Here is a 19,718-nt window from a genome sequence, read left to right on the forward strand (position 1 = left end):
CAAAATGGAACCCTGGGGAACACCATAAGATATTTGTGCATGAGGTGAGAAATAATTCCCTATAGTAACTGAAAAGGTTCTCCCCTTAAGGTAAGAGGCAAACCACTTCAACACAGATACTGAAACCCAATGACATGATTCAGTCTTTTCAAAAGCTGCACTTAAATCAAGCAGGATTAAAAGACAGCAGGAGTCAGAGTCAAGAGAGAGTAAAATATCGTTGGTGACCTTTAACAAAGCAGATTCGGTACTGTTCTCTAAAACCATACTGAAATATATCAAAAATGTTGAAAGTGCTAAGAGATCTGAGAATAAACAACTTTTTCCAAGACTTTTGAAATAAAAGATTAAAAGCTTGGAAATCGGTCCGGTCTGTACTTATTCAGATCATGTTGATCGAAAACTAGACCAGATGGCCAATATTTGACCATCAATAGATGTATCGGGGAGAATGGCAGAACAAGGTTTTATAAACTCCACCTGGCAGGCGCGCTGAAGAATTCCAATGATAAACCTCCGTAGTTGAGTAGCGATAAACCATTGGGATATTAACGCACAACCATAAACGACGCATCTTTCTGCCCCGTCTACACAACCATACTGAGAAATATGTTAGCCTAAACACCACAGGACCATCTAGAAAACGTACTCGGTTACTTACGTAACCTCGGTTCCCTGAGATACGGGAACGAGTACTGCGTCGCTAGACGCTATGGGAAAAACTCCTTTTTCTCCGATGACTGAAGCCTTAACAATCACGCAGTGAAACTGCATGGCCATTGGTTCGTGCAGTGCAATAAAGCGAACCAATGGCTCGGCAGCGGAACTGCACGCGCCTATGGCAAGGAGGCCCGCCAGAATGAGCGGAGCCATATGGCTATATAAGCGGGCATAGTGCCATAGGATCTCAGATCAATTCGACTGAAGCGACGACCTTGAGTTGTGCAACGTCCTGGCACGGCCTGCAATGCAGTACTCGTTCCCGTATCTCAGGGAACCGAGGTTATGTAAGTAACCGAGTACGTTCCCTTTCGATACTACACTCGTACTGCGTCGCTAGACGCTATGGGGAACCAATACAATCACACCGTGCCAAGAACGTGGAATGACTGGCATGAACCAGCCTTGAGCGACTAAGGCTCAGAGGGATCAGCATAAGCAGGGTGCACCCCGTGAGAGACGTAAGGGCTGAGCTCACTGAGGTCAACCCAGCCTAGGATAATCGTTTCGAAATAATACTGTGCCGTTTCAGCACTCCCAAAAGGGCCAAAAACGCACAAGGAATCCGCCTGTCATAACCGGCGTGTGTCTCTCAGGCAGATAGGTGTAGGGAAAATTTAGCTCAATTAGATTAAGCTGATGTATTCTCCACCAATATGTAAGGAAATTAGCTGTTTAGGTTAAGCTGATGTATTCTCCACCAAAATATGTAGGAGAATAGCAGATCAGCTCAAAAGGGGAAATTTGTAAACTTAATATTTTAATAGCTGATCAACTATTCGTCCAGCGATAAGTTGAAATGAGTGTATTTATTAATTGTATATGGGATATTACCTCCGTGGCCACCGGCAATAATATCCTAAATATAGTGAAACACTATATTGAGAGCACAGTAACAAGATCGGCAGTTTAAGGCAATAAATTTGAAGCACAGAGACACAAGACACTGGCCTTTATAAAATCAGACGAGACTTTATTACTATTCTAACAACACAGAAACTAATCTAACACAAACACACACACACACACACACACACACACATAAACAGGGGTGAAAATGGCTTTGAAGAGAGAGTGAATGAAATTCCAAGTTTCTAGCAGTTTCTCAGACCATGACCTGAATGAACCATCAACTTATCAGTTATTTTAACATTCGCTTCGTTTAGAAGGGCTTTAAACTTGTATTAAATGCACCAGTTCAGCGAGAATCTGGAGGTACTATACTTGCGTTTGTGTTGCCATGGATTCCCTCGTTGCGTTGTTGTTTGGAAGGGGTTTCCGGCGATGTTGATTGGTCGGCGGTCTGGTTGGCCTTATGTAGCGTCTCAAAAGACCAATGAGGAAGATAAACAGAGTTAGGCGCGAACCCGGCGGAGTCTCATAGGCGAGTTGCAAAACTTTGAAGAATGGTTCACAGCAGTGCGAAGGCGAGAGTTGGAGGCTTTGCAAGAACCAGTCTGGATGCGGAGTCTCGGAGCAAGCCTGATCTCCTCGTGATGAACGTCTAAAGCTCTTGGTTGATGAGACTTCCTTCAGATGTGGATGGAGACTCTTGCAGAGATGTAGTGGATGAGACTCCAAAGATGTGTTGGATTCTCTCAAAGATGGATAGGATGAGACTCAGAGTTTCCTTTGTGTCAGGGGGTTTTAACCCTTTCCAGTTGGGCTGACCCCAAAGTGTTTGCTCCAATCAGCAGGATCTTGGGGCAGGGTGTAAACTGTATTCTCCTCCTCTGACACTAATTAACATTCTGGTCTCTGAGTTATGGGCTTTGCCAACTTTGCATAAGGTTAAGTTAGAACTTTGTTAAGGAATTTGGTAACATGCATGTAATACATCATACTCAACTTTACATTATACCAACCCTTAGGAAATTCAATAGTGATCACACACATACCAAACATGACATACCTGGTGTTATTGATACACACACGAACACTATGGTCCCTGTTAAATGATCAAAAAGCATCATGATGACCTGGTGGCTATAAGCATGACACACATACGGAATGACATTAAAAGAGGCAACAAGTTTCCAAACTATGGTGCATCATCTTAAAAGTCATTGTCCTTATAGGAGATATAAAGTAGCCTTATGCAGTCTGTTAAAGCTGGGTTCTGTGGAATGTGTGAAGGGTGGTGAACTTTGTGTTCCTGGGGAAAACAAAGGTCTCATTCCATGAGGTTCCTTGGGTGAGTCCCCCCCCCTTTTCTGTAGTTATCAGTTTTAGCATCGTGTTGGGTGAGCCATCTGGTCTTGGCTGCGATCTAGATCAACAAGTTTGACAGAGGTTCCTCTTGGCTAAGAGGGTTCGTCCTCTGGTCAGGGATGTCCTATCAGTTGGTGATTGTTGACAGGGCAGTTGAAATCCAGCAATCAGTAAACAAGTGGTAATTAACCACTTGCAAAGTCTGCAAAGTCTGGAAGCAGGATTCCTAGCTTTATGGCTTCTTTGCTTTCCTTGCCTGTTCACTTCAGATCCTACATAGGATCCGAGCCTGCAAGGCTGGAACATCCAGGCTATAAAACCTGTTGAATGTGGACGGCGAGACCCAGCCGGCCGCCGCACAAATGTCTGCCATGGACACCCCGCTAGACCATGCCCACGACGAGGCCACGCCCCGAGTGGAATGGGCTCTCACTCCTATGGGGCTCGGTAGGCCCAGGGAGGAGTATGCTAGCGCAATAGCGTCAACTAGCCATCGAGAAATTCTCTGCTTTGTGACCGGAGACCCTTTGGTGCAGCCACCAAAGCACACAAAGTGCTGTTCCGACTGCCTAAATGGAGCGGAACGCTCGATGTAAATTCTCAACGCCCTGACACGGCAGAGAAGGTTCAACTCTGGGTCTTCCTCCGAGAGAGAGATGTGCTCCTGGGGGGGGGGGGGGGGGGAGGGGGGGAGTCGTTGGGCCCAAATTCGAGGCAGGCAGGGCTCACCGAGAGTGCCTGTAAGTCACCTACTTGCTTGACCGATGCTAGCGCCAGTAGCAAGGTGGTTTTTAACGATAGGATCTTTAAGTTCACAGACTGTAGTGGCTCAAACGGGGACCCCTTGAGGGCCCTCAGGACTGTGGGCAGGTCCCACGCAGGGACGGTGGGGGGCCGGGGCAGATTAAGCCTCCTGGAACCCCTCAGGAAATGAACAACTAGGTTGTTCCGGCCCACAGACTGTCCTGCTATAGGCAGAGAAGACTGACCACTTAAGGGCATAGAGGCGTCTTGTAGACGGGGCTCTAGCCTGTGAAATAGTGTTCAGGACACTTTCAGGGAGATCTTCTGATTCCTGTCGAGGGCCCAAAGATGCAACGCCCATAACTCGGGTTGGGGGTGCCAAATTGTCCTGTTCGCCTGAGAGAGGAGGTCCCGTCTCGGGGGAATGGGCCATGGGGCTGCCGTAAGCAGCTGAGAGAGCTCCGAGAACCAAGGCTGGTTCCTCCAGAGCGGAGCCACTAGGAGGACTCTGTGTTTGTGGTCCCTGATTCACCTGACTACCTGAGGGATCAAAGCGATCGGGGGGAAAGCATACAGGAGGAGGTTGGGCCAATCGTGGGCCAACGCATCCTCGTTCTTTGAAAAATACATTGGGCAGTGAGAGTTGTCTTCTGAGGCGAAGAGATCGACCTCTGCCCTGCCAAAGACCTCCCAGATTTTCTGAATCGTCTGTGGGTGGAGCGTCCACTCCCCTGAGGGGACGTTGCTCCGAGATAGCATGTCTGCTCCCCAGTTCAGCAAGCCAGGGACGTGTGCTGCCCTCAACGACTGCAGGTCGAGCTGTGCCCATTCCAAGAGACGTTTTGCCATCTCGAAAAGGCGTTTCAAGGAGAGCCCGCCTTGGCGATTTATATAGGCGACCACCGTCATGCTGTCCGAGCGGACTAGCACGTGGTGCCCCTTCAGGTCCGGCAAGAAGGTCTGAAGAGCTCGACATACTGCCGCCATCTCGAGGCAGTTGATGTGTGACCGACCCTCTGCAATCGACCAGGAGCAGAAGGCCGGGTTGCCCTCGCACAGAGCTCCCCAACCCACGTTGGAAGCATCTGTTGAGACAACCTTCCTTCTGTGGACAATGCCCATGGTTATGCCCTGCTTGAACCATTGGGGTTCCTTCCAAGGGGCCAGGGCTGGGTCACCCTGATGCGAAGGTAACCGTGACGCCACGCGATGGGTGGCACTTGTGGTTTCAACCAGTACTGAAGAGGTCTCATGCGGAGCAGGCCCAGCTGTAGTACTGGCGATGCGGAGGCCATGAGGCCTAGCATCCTTTGGAACATCTTCAGGGGGCGAAGAGCTCCAATTTTGAAGGAGGCCGCGAGCTGCTGTATGACTAGCGCACGTTCTGGTGCGACTACAGCCCTCATGTGGGCTGAGTCGAAAACTGCCCCCAGGAACGAAATCCGTTGGCTGGGAGACAGTGAGCTCTTGGCGAAATTGATCCTGAGTCCTAGGCACTCCAAGTGGCTGAGGAGGAGAGATCTGTGAGACACTATCTCGGCCTCTGACTGGGCTAAAATGAGCCAGTTGTCGAGGTAATTCAGAATGCGGATTCCTTTCTGTCTCAGAGGAGAAAGAGCCGCATCTATGCACTTCGTAAAAGTACGAGGAGCCAGAGACAGTCTGAAGGGCAGGACTGTGTATTGATAAGCCACTGCCTCGAAGGCGAATCTCAAGAATCGTCTGTGATGGGGGGCTATCTGGATGTGAAAGTATGCGTCTTTCAGGTCCAGATTGCTCTGAAGTATGCGTCTTTCAGTGGCAGATTGCTCTGAGGGAGCCTGACACTCGTTATAAGTGGAAGAGGAATTTTGCTCTCTTTTTGAAAATGTTTGTGTTTTATTTTTGTTAGAACAACGGCTGTTTGTGGAGGCACTACTAGAACGGGCCCGGTGTCCACAACAGCATTTACAAACACATTGCCACCGGCACCCGGAACCGAACGGGGTGCTCGGGGACATAACAGAGCTAGTTTGGGGGGTGGTCCGGCGACAGCGAGACCTTGCCCCCTCCTCTTCCTGTCTGACAAATCAGGATGGTGCCCGAGGCGCAGGATCCAACGTCAGCTTGGGCCGGGGTCCCTGACGTCTCAGAAACGAGTGGCGTCTGGCCGAGCGGGAGCGCTGTGGAGGGTCAGGCTTTTGGGCAGGCTGAACCGGCGCAGGTGCGGGCTTAGCAGGCTGCTGCGCTGGCGCGGGCCTGGGGCACCTGGTGGTACTCACAGAGCTCAAACGCTTTGGCAGGAAGTGTCGCAATGCCTGGGACGACTTCTGTGCGGCAGAAAAGCGCTTATCCGCCTCTTTAATCTCCATAAGGTTCAACCATAAATGGCGCTCCAGCACCACTAAGTTGGCCATAGATCTTCCAATGGCCTGGGCCGTTGCCTTAGTAGCTCGAAGGGCCAGGTCTGTCGCACTGCGCAGTTCTTTAAAAGCTACAGGATCGGGCCCCGACTCATCCATTACTTGGAGGAGTTTGGCCTGAAAAACCTGAAGCATGGCCATAGAGTGCAGAGCCGAAGCCGCCTGCCCAGTGGAGGAATACGCTCGTCCAGCAAGGGCAGACGTGGTTCTACACGGCTTTGAGGGGTGCGCGACCTTCGCTCTCCATCCAATAGCAGTGGGCGGGCAGAGATGTGCAGCCACTGACTCGTCCAATGGAGGTAGTCTCTCCTAGCCCCTTTCGTCTGCGTCGTCGACCATGGAGAACGCGGACGAAACTGACGTGTGAAGGCAAGCTGAGTAGGGAGCGCGCCACGATTTGGTGAGCTCATCGTGGACCTGGCAGGAACCATTCATCGAGGTGGCTCCGAGTGGGCTCCTCTGGCGCAGACCACTCCAATCCCAGCTCTTCCACTGCTATAGAGAGAACGCAGAAAAGCTCGGCGTCCATCCCCATCTTGGTGACGCTAGGATCCGTAGACGGCAGAGGGGCGGGGTCGAGAGGAGAGCCCGAAATATTCTCAGTGTCTGACGCCGCTAAAGACATGCTGTCATCTAGCAGCTCGTCCTCGATCGCGCCGAAAGAAACCATGTCACTCGCGTCAGCCGAGGGACGCTGGTCCGGGCGCTAGAAAAGGACGGGAGAATCCCCTCTGCATGGTGAGAGCGAGAGACACGGGGTCTCAGCCGGCGTGGGCTTGCTCGCGGCCGGGTGCTGAGCCTCTCTGCCCCGCTGTTTTTTCCTCGCAGGTCCCTGAGCGCGCAGAGAAGAGAGACTCATGTTCACACAATGTGAGCATTCCATCTCTGTCAGAGCGGCTTCCGCATGGGGCTTACCCAGGCAGGAAACACACTCTGAATGGCCGTCATCGGCGTGCAGAGAGACTCTGCACGAACCGCAGCGACGGCGCGGCATTATCTCAACGCTGCTTGCTCTTTTAGAAGGAAAATGCTCTTTTAGCGCTTGCTCTTTTAGCGGAAATGCTCTTAATGCTTTGCTCTTTAGCGCTTTGGTTTCGGTTTCGAAACGCGCTTCAAACTCGCCAGATGGCGGCAGGGGACGAGCCGGTATCTGCGCCGGACGCTGACGGCGACTGACGCTCAGCAGACAACGGGACGGCGCAGGCGAGTAGCTCTGTCTGCTGCGAGGCGTGTCGACGGCGAGCGTAGGCTAAAGTCCCGTAATTGAGCAGAGAGAAATCTTCGGCGCTGAAGGAGAATTGATCTGAGATCCTATGGCACTATGCCCGCTTATATAGCCATATGGCTCCGGCCGTTCTGGCGGGCCTCTCTGCCATAGGCGCATGCAGTTCCGCTGCCGAGCCATTGGTTCGCTTTATTGCACTGCACGAACCAATGGCCGTGCAGTTTCACTGCGTGATTGTAAAGGCTTCAGTCATCTGAGAAAAAGGAGTTTTCCCCCATAGCGTCTAGCGACGCGGTATGAGTGTAGTATCGAAAGGGAACCACTGGGTAGGAAAAAGAGCAAGCAGGTAAAAGATGCCCCAAACTTTTAAGACCCAACAGAGAATAATAAGCAATAAACCAGGAGGGAAGTGGAAACTTACCCACGGGTCTATATGCAACAGACTAGGAGTAACCAGGGTTCGGAAAGCACGCAGTAGGCCAGTGCAGGACAGGGAAAAAAATTACAAGAAATAAAATAAATAAATCAATATGTCCATATGAACATGAGCTATGTAATCCTCATATACCGGGTGCAGTTTTGCAGTGTCCAGCGGTATAATTCCAAAGACGAAGACAAACAAGTAACAGCAAAACACCAGAGGGCAGCAGCAGACAGACACGCCAGGGTTCACCCAAACTGGAAGTGAAAAACTTGTAGATAGTTGTAGATAATTCCAAATTATTCAAGTTGTTCCAGATAATTCAAGTTGTAGATCATTCCAAAAAGTTGAACACAGGCTTATTTGAGTTCCTTGACTAAATTTTATATATATTAAGGATTGTATAGCTGAATAATATATTCAGAAGTCACTGCTGTGCGGAGCTGTCAACTAGTTGGGCAGTGGAAAAAACAGTGAGGCATATGGAGATGCAAACAGATAGTGAAGAAAAAAATTTAAAAAAGAATGACAGAATTACTATTTCCCTGGAAGAACGACTCACATGTGCTTTACACAAGCTATCCAAGCTCTGAGTCTGCAACTTGAGCCATCCATCCCAACTCGGCACTGTGTTCTCCTTTTTCGAGTACATCTACAACATGCCTGTCTCAACTAACAGGACAGGCAAGGTACTGGACCTTATTTCCAAGCTTAAAGCTATTCACTAAGTTGCATCACTATGTACACATATCCAAAATGTAGACAATCTTAGTTCTCACATACAAGCATGAGTCAAATGAAAACCGTAATAGTGTAACATAAATTAGAGAAACAGACATATTTAGATATCCTAAGGAATCATCTACAACCTGCAATCAGGTCAAATATGGCATGGATCTCTGTGTAATGATGTCTTGTTGCAGCATGAAAACATGTGGCCCCATACTGTATATCAAACTGTTGCAACCATCAAGGACAGTTTGTCTTCTGCCACATCTGCCATACTCACCAGACCTCACTCTGAGTAATTTCCATATTTTCGGAGGCATTGGATGTAAAGATCTTCCAGCTGGACAAAGAAATGCAATGGACGATGTATCAGTGGCTGCACTCACAATCATATGAGAATAATAGGAACACTTGATCTCCCAGTGAAAACTCGCATAGCTGAGCATCCTGTCATACAGTCAGGATTAATGGTCTTGAACCTGTAGCAAATTCTCCTTTATTAGTTGACCCAATATGTGGAGTTTTGCTCTCAGGTCAGAACCCTGTGCAGGCTTGCAGGACTGCCTGTACTGCAAATAATAAGGGTTTGAGTCGTTTGTCCTAATTCCGAGCATCATTGTGCACGAAATAACAAATTATATTTTTAGGCATTTGATTAAATCACTTGACCAGTCCATCTGTTTGCGGATGGTAAACACTGATAATATGTAGCGACCCGGTCAATCAGAATAAACGGGAGATTACTCTGAAGAGTGTTGTGCAGAGGCATGGCTTCTGGGTATTGCTGTGTGTAATCCATTAGGACTAACACAGAGCGATGCCCTCATGCACTCTGTTCTAATGGCAAGGTCAATACCAATTCTTTCTAAGGCAATCTCATTTAATGAAAGGGAGTGCAATGATCAGCTGAACGGATTCATCATCTAGGATACTCCTGACAGCAGAGGAAGTAGTGAAACAGCCTTCTCTCACACTACCGTGTGCAATGCTCACACTACTCTGTGATTCCTCAAGAGCTCAGTGAACACCTGGGTTATACTTTTGGGAGTGTGACGGGGCCACAATTCCGTGTACAGTGACAAAAAAATGCAAATACAATGACAGAGAAAATGAGAACTGGCTTTTATTTACTACGCTGAGGGAATTGCTAGATTTTATTTCACATTCACAATGAAATAAAAAAATCTGCATTAATCGTGATAGAAAACAAGAGATCTATATCAGGGCACATTTCAAGCAGAGAGTTCAAAACACAGGTGCGACTGTATGCACGGCACACACACACACACACACACACACACACACACACACACAGACTCGCTGTGCACTTTATTAGGAACACCAGCACACCTACTCATTCATGCAAAATTTAAAAAAAAAACGTAGCCTGGTCTGATGAATCTCAATTTCTACTCAGGCACACAGATGGTAGGGTCAGAATTAGGCACCAACAGCATGAATCCATGGACCCAACCTGCCTTGTGTCAGTAGTCCAGGCTGGTGGAGGTGGTGTAATGGTGTGGGGAATGTTTTCTTGGCACACCTTGGGCCCGTTAATGCCAATCAATCATCGCTTGAATGCCACAGCTTATTTGAATATTGTTGCTGACCATGTGCATCCCTTCACAGCCACAATTTACCCATCTTCTAATGATTACTTCCAACATGATAATGCACCAAGTCACAAAGCAAAAGTCGATCATGAACGTGACAATGAGTTCAGCGTTCTTTAGTGGCCTTCTCAGTCACCAGATCTGAATCCAGCAGAACACCTTTGGGATGTGGTAGAATGGGAGATTCACAGCATGAAAGTGCACCTGAAAAATCTGCGGGAATTGCATTATGCAATCATGTCACCATGGACCAGAATCTCTAAGCAATGTTTCCAGCATCTTGTGTAATCCATGCCACAAACAATTGAGGCTGTTTTGAGAGCAAAGTGAGGCCCTACCCAGTATTAATATAGTGTTCCTAATAAATTGTTCAGTGAGTGTATATATGAGATGTGTTTTGCATGAATTGTATTTGTATTTTCTATTTGAATTGATTACTTTTGCTATGCAGTATTACTAATTTATCATTTAATAGATGGCTACAAACATTATGCCTTTTTTAAAGTGGTTATGTGAAAATGCATTGCACATTTAATGTTTCTGAATAAACATCTGTTCTTAGTGTGAGAAAAATAGGAAGTGGAGATGACTAAAACTGAGTCTATGAAAAAAAGGAACCACTGAGTACTCAAGAGACAGTTGTGACAAAGGACAATGCCATTTGTTGTGAAGAGGTAAGTAACCAGTTTTGCTTTCCAAAAATTATTATTGAAACATGCTTTTGTACTCTGTTTATATAAATAAATAATAAATGTATGTATACTCTTCTATATACATGAAAAACATTACAAATGAAGTGCAGTTTATCTAAAATAATAATAAATGATGGAATTATCTTTTCAGGTTCATAATAGAGAGAAAGATGCCATTTAGTTGCTGGTTGTTGTGCATCTACATCCTCTGGCTTAAAGGTGGGTAGAGCAAACTCCGTATGTATTTTTGGGAAACTACTATAAGAACATATTATTTTAATTTATTGCATGAACCTGGTGGCAAGTAAGAAAAAACTAATGTGCATATAATCTGCTACAGTGTAATGTTTATGTGCCTCTCAAAAAAAAAATTAGTTTGATTCTTAACTTTAGAAAATATTGTAGTCTTTTAAAGCAGTGCATTTAAAAATCTGTAAGGTTTTCCATTTGTTTATGCACTTAACAATTACAAAAAAAATTTAGTCTATGATAAAGAAAATAAGAAATACGAAAAAATAAGAAAACAATACATATTTTAAAATTAGATTTTTTTTAAATGTACTTTATATATTAATGTTTAATTTCATGCTATTGCTTTCCCCAAAACTTTGTAGGCTTGCAAATATTTAATCAAAGTTTTAAAAGCTTTGGGGCTCTATTTTTGTGCCTGCCCAAGCGTAATTTGCTGGTTAACTGTGGTGTAGTGTGTGTTTTATTATTACTATTTATTTTTTCCGCTCTGTTGCTTTTTTCACTGATATAAATTAAAACACCTCTGCTGGAGTGAGATGACCAGTGCAAAAGATCTGCAGTTATATTTTTAAACTAATTTTGGTCCAGAAACCTGCTTATGATGCATCCTATCAAGACTATTTTAGCACCTACACAAAGCCGTACTTTCATATTCCAAAATATTTCAGAAGAGCATTGTGGTGATAAAAACATGAGGCCAAAGTCACCTGGTGATTACTGTCAGTCTTTGTCACAGTCTGGGTCTAAAAACAAGTTAGCCACACATAGTAACACTGGAAAACTGACCTTTACTCATGCTTTGCCACTGCAGTGTCTCCAACTGAGAGCGAGTCATGGAATGCCGAGGTTCCTCAATCCGTGGTTGGCCTCGAGGGCTCATGTGTGGTAATTCCCTGCCTGTTTAGGTACCCTGGTGCAGACAGGAAGGCTTCACACCTCATAGGAATCTGGTACACGGATTCTAATGAGAAAGTCTACCATTCAGTGACGTCTAAAATCAGCAGCGCATTCCAGCAGCGCACAAGCATCTGGGGTGACTTAAGCCACCGAAACTGCTCTCTGAGAATCAACCCTTTGCTTCGTAGTGATGGTGGCCCATTCACATTCCGGATTGAGATTGAAGATTTCAACAAGTACTCATTCACTCACAATAAAGTGTCTATTACAATAAAAGGTAAGTGTTATTCATTAACAGTGTAATTAGGTCCAGTCTGTTAAATGTACCAGGTTTAACACTAAAGAAGATGGCTTATTAAGATTTCTATGCAGGAGGGCAGTAAATGGGGAAAGCAGGAATAATTCTGAATGCCCTGAGTAGACAAGGTGCACAAGCAGACCTTAGAAAACATTTATATAATTATAGAATGATAATTATACAGAGATGTCAGCCCATTGCTTTAACCTGTCACTGGGCCCAAAATTCTATTGGCTCCCCTGTATAATTAATTACTTTTTGCATTTTAAATCATTGATTTAATTGGTCAACATCAAATAAAATCAATTACTAGCACTCATCTTTGCTTATGTAGATTTACTGCATTTATGAGTTAGTAAACCTACATTGAACATAAAACTGCAATAAGTTAAAATAAAACAGCTGATTGAATCAATTTAATACATGCATCCAAACCAATGAGTGAATTATTAGTATATGACATACTTGTTCAACTCAGAGAGGAAAAAGAGAAAAAAATCTCTTTTACATGTTTTCATCATGATGTACATATGGTTGTGTCTTGATAAATGGGAGACTTTGCATTAATGATCTTTCATTTTTAATTTGCATAAACATAAAGGTAAACAACAGTACATTGTAAAAAAATTCACATTCAATTAAAAGGGGACAATCGGCTTATACAGGCAGTAGTGTGTCATACAGAGCAGATTTTTCCAGTTCAAGTTGTGACATAAGTTTCATTTCAGTTTTGGGGTGAGCTCATAGGGTCTAACCCATCACATGATTGAAGTTTACACCCACCATTTGATTAAGATTTATACAAAAACTTTTATACTAAAACCTTTATACTAAATTTCCTAGTTTTTATATCATATATTCTCACTGGGAGCTGATCCACCCTGAATGTTAAACCCTCAAATTACCATTGTTTTAAAACTTATTAGTTTTAAATGAAAAGATTTTTAAGATGTGCCCTTTCCCCAAGGGGACACCATGGCTTAGTGGTTAGCACATTTGCCTCACATCTCTGGGGTTGGGGGTTCAAATCCCACCTTCACCCTTCTCCCTGTGCTTAAGGGGTTTCTTCTGGGTACTCTGGTTTACTCCCCAGACCAAAGACATGTGTTGTAGGCTGACTGGCATCTCTAAATTGTCAGTAGTGTGTAATTCTGCCCTGTAGACTCCAGGCTCCCTGTGTGTAGGATAAACAGCACAGGGAATGGATGGATGGATCCTACTTGTTTACTGAATAACTATGAATAAAAAAACTAATAGCCCAAACACAACATCTGTTTGTCCTGAGTACCTGGATTACTGATTTGTCCACACCTGTTGCATTTTATTTCCAAATTGTCCATAGTGTGGGATTATGCACCCTAAGTTCTCCGGGATAGGCTCCCCCAGCTTTAGTGTAGTTGGAAAGTCATGAAATCACAATCTTCTGCCATACTATTGTCCAATGCACTGAATATTATTCCCCAACTGGGTTAAGTGTGTTCCAAATATCTAGGCATGGGATTCCAATACATTTTTCGTGGCATTTTTCTTTTTTTTTTTTTTTTTTTTTTTTTGTTTGTTTGTTACTTCAACTGCAGATTCTCCAGAACAACCAACTCCATCCATCCCAGAAGTAATGAGTTCAGGGAAAAGGGTGACCACCACCTGTTCAGTCTATCACTCTTGTCCCTCTGACCCACCCAACTTTACCTGGAGCCACAAAGGAGTACTTAGCAGCCAATCACTGCAGCAAACCAATGGCAAGTGGAAGATTACATCATCTCTGAGCTTTACACCCTCCAAAACAGACCACAAGAAATCTCTCACCTGCACAGCTGTATTTCCAGGAGGCAAGAAAAGTAGCAGCATGACAACTCTTGAAGTAAAATGTAAGTGAAAAAAAATCTTTTCCAGAATATACATTTTATATATCAAATTAAAGTTGCTTCCACAAGGCAAGTTAGGAGGTGAGAGAACATTTGCATAAGTGATAAATGCACCTCCATTGGGTTTCACCTGGACAGAAATACATTCTGGTCATTTCACCAGCTTAGATGCTTGTCATTTGGCAGCAAGTCATAGGAGAACTAATTCATATCAAATCCTCATAGTTAAATTCCAACACTGTGCTCAGTAAAAAATCAGAACATAATTCTAGTGCTGAATTCCCTATAGATCTGCCTTGACTTGAATTTCAAGATTGCTTGAGAATGGGTCCAGTTTTGCCGGGTTGATTCGAGTATTGCTTATCTGACCATGTACAAGCATGTGTCAAATCATAAAGCCTCATTTAAAGAAACACTGTCACTATTCACCTGAAGCACACTAGATTTTAGATTTTAATCTTACAGACATAATTAAATCAATGGCCTATAACAGCAACACAGCTTAGGTGCAACTAAAAACATTACGAGTTGTATGAACATGCAGGAAGATATCTCCGTCCACATACATTATTTATGTAAGTTCATGTCTATACTATACTCAAATATAATACACTTTCAAGAATTCCTTTATTTGATTTGTGGCTTATATCAGCTGTTTATTTCGTTTTTTTTTTTTTTTTTTTTGGACCAGTACAAATGTTACGCCCACACTGCTGTGGTCTATACACATGGTACACATTCCTTTCTAGAATCATTTCTCTGTCAGAAACCACTAGTGAGTCTATGGGTTATTTAGTGGGTTATTTATGGGCAGTGTGCTAATGAGGAATAGGTGGCTGTGATCAGGAGTCCAGGGGAACTAATGAGGAAGCAGATCATGTGACAAGTCATGTGATTGGGTTTGAGCTTTCGTGTTTGGCTGAAGATTCTTCGGAATGTAGTTTGTGTTGGTTCATGGAGCAGACATAAACTATACATTTTTTTTTATTATTATTATTGAGCTTTGACAATAAACGGTTTTCTGATTGTCATTAATTTATTATTTAAAATCAACATATTGATCACATCTCTGACACAGACTCAGCTTTCATCTTTCAGCGTTCAAATGCAAATAGGCTCGAAACTACACAGAATTGCATTCATTAATTAATTTATTTATAGTAACAGTAACTTTATCCACTGTGGAGCTGGAACCTATCCCCGGAGCACTGAGTGCAAGGCAGAAATACATCCTGGAGGGAATTTGACTTTTACTCAAATACTTATTCATTTAGCACTTCTGTTTCAGTTTTTGACAAATAGGATTGTTTTATCTTTTTAATATTATTAGACCAAAGTTTAAACTAAAAATGTTATCAATCACCTATTACAAATACATAAACAACCTAATATATAATCAACAAATTTTTTTGAAAAATAAAAAAAACCTTCAATTAACTTTAAATGCCTTTCCTTGCAGTGAGTAAATAACTAAACATATAAATAATTGCCACTGTCTCAGAGGTCACAGTCACACAAACTTGTAACTCATTTTCCAGCTATTCAGGGCCTGTTGGTAATACAAGTACTGGAATTATTTTGGAGTACTTTATTAAATGTGCTATATTTCAAACTGTAATGATAACAAATTTGCTCAGTGTCCTCAAACAATGTATTAACAGGTGTGTGTTTGTGATAGATGCTCCAGAAAATGTTGCCGTGATTTCAGAGGTTTCAGTGGTTGAGGGCAGCAACTTGAACATGACCTGCTCGAGTGACAGTAATCCTGCTCCCCACACATACCACTGGTTTACTGAGGCTGGGACCTTGCTGTCAGAAGGACACACTTTCACACTGACGAATGTGTCCAGACACATAGGAACCATCCACTGCACAGCCATTAACACAGAGGGACAAGGCAACTCCAGTCCAATACAGCTCAGTGTATTGTGTGAGTAAACTTACAATGGGAATGCATGTTGATTTCTTTAAACATATTTATTAGCCATTGCATTTTAACCAGTGGATAAACTGTATGTACTATTAAGGTGGATAATCCTGCATATAGTTCATCATGCCAATATTTTTTGTACCTTACAAGTGATCTAAATGTAGACATTTTTCCAAATGTTTCCCCTCAGATCCTCCTGAGATTAAAGTTGGCTCTTCTTGTACATTGGACACCTCAGGAGTGACATGTCTGTGTATAGTAGACTCACATCCTGCCAGTGAAATCAAGTTGTGGGGTGCAGATCCTTCAACAGAGCTGCGCAGAATTCATGAAGAGAAACATGGCACTCTGAATATAGTGACCCTACAGGTGGAGCTAGGCTTCTCTGACACTGTTCACTGCCAAGCCACAAACAGTCAGGGGAACTACACCATGACTTTACAAGTGCCACACAACCATGAGACACACAACAGTGAGAAACATAATTTATATCACAGTTTTCAGCAACGTGAATGTGCTGTGTATGATATTTAACCCTGATGTTCAAAATGGCCCATTTTACTACAAGTGGAAGAATAGTCAGCTGGCATTGTGGGTAATGTAAAAAATCAAAACAATGTACTAAACCAATGTAATGTTGATTATGATATAGTGGCCATTTTAAATTTGATTTTAAAATGGTGTTATTATAAAATGTACTATAAAAAATGGAAGACCTGGCCCAATTGGACTTCTAAGAACTGAACATAAGGGTTAAAATAACATATCATGCATTAAACTTTACAAGAATATAACCTGACACTGTTATTTTGATGTCATATTTTATCAGGCAAGCTCCTGTACATTTCAATTGCTGCCACTGCATTTCTTGTGACAATCATTGGCCTCTCGGTGTGGATAATAAAATGCTGGTAAGAATGTATGATCTTTTTCAAGTAACTATATTCAGACATATGCAGATATATTCAGAGTTCAACTCCATTCAATTCATATATTCAATTCAACTATACTCAGAGTAAACATCTAAAGAAAATATACACACACACACACACACACACACCTTTTTGTTTTAATTCAAAGCAGGAGGAATGACCCTCTCATAACACCACAGCCAAAGACGGAAATGAATGTGACCAGACAGTCTGAGCCAGAAAGGTATTTGTGTTCCCCTGTTTTTTACACGGTAGATACTTCTGTATACATGTAGTCAATTTGAATCTTAGATAGTGATGTCTTCTAAAATAGTAGTATAAACAGAAGTATTTAATTGAACATATCAACTTTACCTGAATGTAGTTTAGTTACAACAAGTCATTCAATTTGCAGGAAATGCAAAGATGTGAGCCCAAGCTATGATGGAAGTGAGCATGTGTACGGCAACATGGCAGTAGGTTCACTGCATCTTTTCCCTTTTTGCAGTCTTGTATTCATAAAATATTTAGAACAAATAAGTACATAAAACATAAATCAACTTTAAATAAATTTAAACACCAAAATACATATATTCTCAGTGGATTATAAATGGGTACAAAAAGAACTAAATGCATAAAGGTGTAGTTGGAAAAAAAAAACAAGCCTAATGTACATATGGTATTTGCCCGTAGAGTTTATGAGCATTTTAATCTTAATTAATTGTGATGATGCTACCAGATGAGGATTGAGGTATCATGCGTGAAAGTAATGTGATAGTGTAAAGACAAAGCTATTACTTCTGCTGTATTTCTCACATGAAGAAGTGGAAGAAGAAATGGGACTTTCATTATGTTATCTATTGCATAATAAATACCTTTTGATTAGATGTACAAAGTAAGGAATATGAATTATTGCTCTTGTTTTTGAGACATTTTTGACAGTGAGTAAGCATATAGCTTAGCATAAACCACATAAAGATGCAAAATGTCAGTGTATCTACTTTAAACAGTTTTATGCTTAAAACAGTTGCTATATGCACATAGTACAAATGTATACAGTGTAATGTATGTAATATAATCTTGACCTTTACTCAACTCTTTCAGCCTGAGGAGCCATATGAAGAGGAGTACCCCTATGAATATGCCAGTGAATATGAAGCAACATATGCTAATGTGTGAATGCCAAAGAAACGTGCTTGGAGAAGGTTTGAAAGATGGTATTTTAATTTTCGTAAGAGTAAAATCTAACCTTGTTAGAGAACATTAAGTGTAATTTAGTATATTACAATAACAATACAGTAAAAATACAGTATAGTTACAGTACAGTAACAATAAAGTATTTTTTAAAAGACTGCAAATCTTATAAACACAATAGAAAATAATCACTGTCACTGTTGTCTGAGTTTAAATACTGCATATATTATTTTTGTTTTGTACTTTAGTGTTAATGTACTTTTTTTTATATTTCAATGAGATTATTTTGTGTTTGCATGAAATTTAAACATAATTTCAAAAAAACCTGATGGTTAATTGCACTTAATGTACGTAATAACCGCAATAGGATTATTAAGAAAACATTGTTAAGAAAACATTGCACAATTCTAAAATATAAATAAATACTTATTTAAAGAGAAATCATTGTGTTCACATAATTACTGTCAGGAGGCACAACAGTAGTGAAATCAGAAGCCTTTATTAAATTTTCCTTACATGAAAAATTGTAAAAACTCAAATGTAGAAATGTTGTTTAGACAACAGAATTTTTTTCATCTTCAGCATGCTCGTTTTATATTAAAAATCTTGAATTGAGACACTTGTTTAAATACATTTCAGGTTTTTTTTTTCTGTGCACTGGTCAACATACAACATAAAAGCACTACATAAAACTCTCCTTCTGAATGCCTTGTTTTTCATACCATGATGTGACCTCTTTCTTCAGTCAAAACCATTACACAGAGGGCGGTTGCAGAGAGAAAAGTATTTTCACACAAAACAACACAAAGCATATTTTCCATTTTCCACACAAGTGGAGTGCACTATCATCTTATGTGAGTTTCTGTTGCAGAGTAATATGTTGCAAAATACTGGTTTGTACTTACAATGTTTTTTTAGAACACTGCATTTTGCAAAGCAGGGAGAGGAAATCAAAAGCAGAACTTGAGACATCAGAAAAAAAAACTTGTTTGATATATAAATAATACTAAATGTGAATGTAATATAAATAGGACAACACAAGTATGCATTAACTTTCATTTCCTGATAAGGACTCCACCTTTCGTGTTCTGAACTAGCTGCAGCATTTTTAAAGAGACAGCATATAGTCGTCTAATAAAGATTGTATGCATTTGCTGGTTTCTCAGTACATTGTATATAATTTTCTGTTGTATCTGACAAACAAACCATTTAAAATTTTATGTTTATCACAGCTTGATACATTCCTTTGAGATTTGAGGAAAAACAATGCTAATGCAATGCAGTCACATTCTATGTTACTTATATTCATAACAGCTGTACATAAAGCATATGTGTCATATGGACGTGTTTCAAAAAATTATATGATCATGATCTTGAAGTCTGACCTTTTGCATCCTATTGCTGTGTATAATAGCCAACATTACAGTAGATATTTTCAGTTCGAGTACCCTCTACACTCTGCTCCAGAGAGGATTCACCCTGTAGGGTAAAAAAATATATATATATATATTTCTATCTTTTTTTTTTTTTTCCCACAAAAAAGTATCTATGGATTAATCTATGGAACTTGGTAATACTGTGTCTTTCAGTCATGATTAGCCATATCACAGCTAC

At 42.0% G+C, this 19,718-nt stretch overlaps 1 protein-coding gene across 1 annotated transcript; it reads left to right on the top strand.

The window, feature by feature from the left end:
* The first annotated feature begins 10,625 nt into the window (after nucleotides 1-10,625).
* LOC113539287 (myelin-associated glycoprotein) lies at nucleotides 10,626-18,435 on the top strand. Its single transcript, XM_034310813.2, has 10 exons — nucleotides 10,626-10,739; nucleotides 10,909-10,976; nucleotides 11,821-12,183; nucleotides 13,782-14,072; nucleotides 15,748-15,999; nucleotides 16,190-16,471; nucleotides 16,829-16,910; nucleotides 17,080-17,154; nucleotides 17,326-17,386; nucleotides 18,015-18,435. Exons 1-10 carry the CDS (start codon nucleotides 10,720-10,722, stop codon nucleotides 18,087-18,089), a joined length of 1,569 nt encoding a protein of 522 aa, XP_034166704.2. The 5' UTR covers nucleotides 10,626-10,719; the 3' UTR covers nucleotides 18,090-18,435.
* Nucleotides 18,436-19,718: the final 1,283 nt, after the last annotated feature.

The sequence above is a fragment of the Pangasianodon hypophthalmus genome, chromosome 14, assembly GCF_027358585.1.
Source record: "Pangasianodon hypophthalmus isolate fPanHyp1 chromosome 14, fPanHyp1.pri, whole genome shotgun sequence".
In the NCBI taxonomy this organism is placed as follows: Eukaryota; Metazoa; Chordata; class Actinopteri; order Siluriformes; family Pangasiidae; genus Pangasianodon; species Pangasianodon hypophthalmus.

Excerpts from the sequence above, each read along its gene's own strand:
- LOC113539287 (XM_034310813.2), top strand. The coding sequence starts at position 10,720 with ATGCCATTTGTTGTGAAGAG. Across the intron at positions 14,073-15,747 it reads GACAACTCTTGAAGTAAAAT|ATGCTCCAGAAAATGTTGCC; the intron begins GTAAGTGAAAAA and ends TGTTTGTGATAG. Across the intron at positions 16,472-16,828 it reads CAACCATGAGACACACAACA|GCAAGCTCCTGTACATTTCA; the intron begins GTGAGAAACATA and ends ATATTTTATCAG.